The sequence below is a fragment of the Tupaia chinensis genome, unplaced genomic scaffold, assembly GCF_000334495.1.
Source record: "Tupaia chinensis unplaced genomic scaffold, TupChi_1.0 Scaffold000046_3, whole genome shotgun sequence".
NCBI classification, from domain to species: Eukaryota; Metazoa; Chordata; class Mammalia; order Scandentia; family Tupaiidae; genus Tupaia; species Tupaia belangeri.
The window spans coordinates 5,691,310-5,695,142 of record NW_006159504.1 but is presented as its reverse complement, the minus strand read 5'-3'; the positions used below and the strand labels follow the sequence as shown (position 1 = coordinate 5,695,142).

The window sequence follows — 3,833 nt, the reverse complement described above, 5'->3', positions numbered from 1 at the left end:
CTTTATTTTAAAGAATTACTTAATTTTATTTATCATTATTATTTTTTAATTTGTTATAGGACATGTCTGCTCACCAGGGAGAGACAGAGAGAGAGAGAGAGAGGGAATGTGACAAAGCAAGCTGCCAGGTCCAGGACTTGAACTGTAGTTGGCCATGCCATAGTTCAGCTCCTTAACCCCCATGCCTCCTGCTGGCCCATGTGTAGTTGTCTTAAAAATTTTTTTATAGATGATAGCTCCTCTAAAGTGTTTTATAAACCTCTTTTTTAATGTGTGTTTTTAATTTTCTTTTCTTTTTTGGAGAGGTTTTTGCCATAGGGCGCGTGCACTCGCCAGACAGACAGAGACAGACAGAGAGACAGAAAGCGAGAAATCACCCCCCAGGAGGATGGCCATGCTGCAATCCCTTCTCCTCTTGGAATCTTGGCCATGCACATACACATGCCTGGTGTTAGTTTAAGCCACCGGGTCCGGGACTCGAACCACAGTGACTACATGGGTGTCTAGTGACATAGCCATTACTTTAACTGCTGGTCCCACTTTTTATGTGTGTTTTGAAGAAAACTTCTTGATGAGTCAAGAGCCCCCAGTGTTGAATTGCTGTCATAGGAGACATGTAGGATTGTATGTTAGTATGTGTGTGTACCCAGCATGCTCAGAGAGGTCCCGGGATGTGAACCCAGGACCTGTACCATGTGAGTCCACTTGCATTACCACTGTACCGCCACCCGACTCCCGTATGAAGATTTAAAACTCTTCATGGATCTTTGGCTTGCCGTTTGGATACCTCAGCTTTCTGTCTTAGGGCTTCGCATTTGTGGTTTGGCCTGCATTTCTCATTGCGTTTTCTTAGTTTGTAATTAATTTCTTAATTTCTTAATTCTCCAGATGGCGATGTTAGTTTTTGGTGTGTTCATATCTTTTTCATGTTTATCTAAAATTAAAACTGCAAGAAGCAAGGACCGCATAGAGAAAATGAGTCTGTGGGATCTTGTCTCAAAGATGCGGATGTGCTGGGGGATGGGGAAGGAAGGTCGTAACTAGTTGAGGGTACTTCTAGCCTGTCTTTGTGACCTTGTCGTTCAGCCCGTGTCTTGGTCCTGCTGCAGATCAGGAGGCATGTGCACACTGAGTGGGACTGACCCTCCGCCTGCTCGGCCGAGTTCAGAGCTGGAGCTGGTGCGGGTGCGGGTGCTGGTGAGCTGCCGGTACTGGTGAGCTGCTGGTACCGGTGCTGGTGAGCCGGCGGTCTCTTAGGGGCCTGGGGAAGCCCTGGCGACCCAGTGTTGAGATGCTAACCCTCAAGTTGGGAAGAATAGTAAGAGCAGGAGTAAGAGCGAGCTTAAGGTGTAAGACCGGTGATAATATATTTGTTTGCATTTTGGACACCTCGGTTTTGTTTTAGGGTTTCTGATGGATGGTTTGGCCTGTTCTGACACCCCATAGACAGTATTTCATAAAAATGTTTATTTTGTGTTTTTAAAGATAGGGCTTAAATATAGTGTTATCTATGTTTAGAAATCCACTGATTATAGGTAGCTTGCGAGTAATTTTGGTCTTGGATATGGACACTGTTGAAAAGGAGGCAGGGGGCCAGCAGGTGGCCTGATGGTTAAGGTGCTGGACCCTCACATTGCTGACTATGGTTTGAGTCTCAGACCCAGTGGCTTGAAAATCACTCCAGGCATGTGAGCGTGCCCAGAATCTCCAGAGGAGAAGGGATTGCTGGTGTCCATGCCCCCTGGGGGGTGATTTCTCATTTTCTCTCTCTGAATCTCTCTGTCTCTCTCCTCTGGTGAGCACACATGGCCTAAAAAAAACTAACAAAAACCTAAAAAAAAAAAAAAAAAAAAAAAAAGAGGTGTTTCTATCTCCTTATTTAAGACAAGCCTACTTAATTAAAATTTCTTGGACTAGGGTAGCAGGTGGTGTGTGGTTAAGGTGTCAGACTCTCACATGATCAACTGCACTTTGAGTCCTGGACTTGGCAGTTTGAAATTTATGCCAAGTGCACTTGTGTGCATGCCCAAAATCCTAAGAAGAGATGGAGGAGAAGGGATTGTGGCATGGCCATCCCCATGGGAGCAGGGAGGGGAAGTGGGAGATTTCTTGCTGTCTGTGTCTCTGTTTCTCTGGCGTGCTCACATGCCCTATAGCAAAAATCTCTCTCAAAAAAAAAAGTTCTTGGACTTAAGTTCTCATTTCACTCATACTTGAAAATTAATAATTAACGGGACCAGAAGTTGGTGTAATGGCTATGTTGCTGGACTCTTATGTAGTTGACTGCAGTTTGAATCCTGGACCCGGTGGCTTAAACTCACGCCGGGCGTATGTGCGTGTGTGCCCAAGATCCTGAGGAGAATGGAGGAAAAGGGATTGTGGCGTGGCCATCCCCACTGGGGGTGATTTCTTACTTTCTGTCTCTCTGGCGAGCACACGCACCCTATAGCAAAAACCTCTAAAAAAAAATTACTAATTAAAATGCGTAAATTGTTGTTATGAATAGAGCTGGTATTCACATCTGTTTTTATTTAATTTTCACTTTTTTGTTTTAGAAATTCTATGCAAGCCTGTTCCATTCTTCCTGCGTGGACAGCCCATCCCCAAGCGGATGCTTCCGCCTGAAGCACTGGTACCATACTACACCGATGCTAAGAATCGTGGCTACCTGGCGGATCCTGCCAAATTTCCTGAAGCTAGACTGGAGCTCGCCAGGAAGTACGGTTACATTTTGCCAGATATCACTAAGGATGAACTCTTCAAGATGCTCAGTACTCGGAAGGATCCAAGGCAGATTTTCTTTGGTCTTGCTCCAGGATGGGTGGTGAATATGACAGATAAGAAAATCCTCAAACCTACTGATGAGAATCTCCTTAAGTACTATAGCTCATGAATTCTCTTGCAAGAAAGCGGAGTTTCAAAGTACCAGAAAAGGGACTGAAACACATTTCTCATTGCACTTTCCTAACGATGGCGATGTTAGTTTTTGGTGTATTTGTATCTCTTTGTCATGTTTATGTCAAATTAAAACTGTAAGAAGCAAGGACTGCAGAGAGAAAATGGGTCTGTGGGTTCCATCTCAAAGATGCAAGTGTCCCAGTGAGCCGTGGAAGGACAGCTGTAACTATATTAGGGTACTTCTAGTCTGTCCTTCCTGGTCTTGTCACTCAGCCCATGTCCTGTCCTGCTGCCAACCAGAAGGCCAGTGCAAGCTGGTGGGACTGACTCCAGGCCTGCTCAGCCGTAAGAGCTGGTGAGCTGGTGGGACTGACTCCAGGCCTGCTCAGCGACTTGTGAGCTGGTGAGCTGGTGACCTCTCTCGGTCAGGAGCCTCAGAGAAGCCCTTGTGACCCAGTGTTCCGATGCTAAGCTCAATTTGGGAAGAATGAGAGCAAGGATGTGGGCTTAAGGCTTAAGGCAGGTGAACAGCTTCTATGTGGTGTGTTAGCTAGCATCATTGAAGTTTAGAGGAACAAAAATGTCAGCTGGATTTATTTTCTCCACTCTGATAAGAGTAGACAGTCATGATCAAGCCACTGCAGGTTTTTTTTGAGGTACATAAATATTCTCCTTGATATAATTTTACTTTGCTCATAGACATTGGAGATCTTTGTCATTCAGTTAGTTCAAATGACTTTGAAATAAGATTATATAAGCCATAACATCAATTAGTAATGTGAATTTTTTTTTTGTTTTTTAGAGATTTTTGCTGTAGGGCATGTGCCTTTACCAGAGAGACAGAAAGAGAGAAATCACCCCCAGGGGGAATGGTCATGCTGCAGCCCTTTCTCCTCCATTCTCCTCTTGGGATTTTTGAGCAAGCATGCACACCC

General features: G+C 44.8%; 1 protein-coding gene across 1 annotated transcript in view; it reads left to right on the top strand.

Moving 5' to 3' along the window:
- Positions 1-3,609, top strand: part of MRPL15 (mitochondrial ribosomal protein L15) — a 16,060-nt gene extending 12,451 nt beyond the window's left edge. The window contains exon 5 of the mRNA XM_006140882.3: positions 2,556-3,609. Coding sequence (XP_006140944.1) covers positions 2,556-2,893 — 338 coding nt within the window. The 3' untranslated portion in view covers positions 2,894-3,609. The remainder of the gene's footprint in view (positions 1-2,555) is intronic.
- Positions 3,610-3,833: the final 224 nt, after the last annotated feature.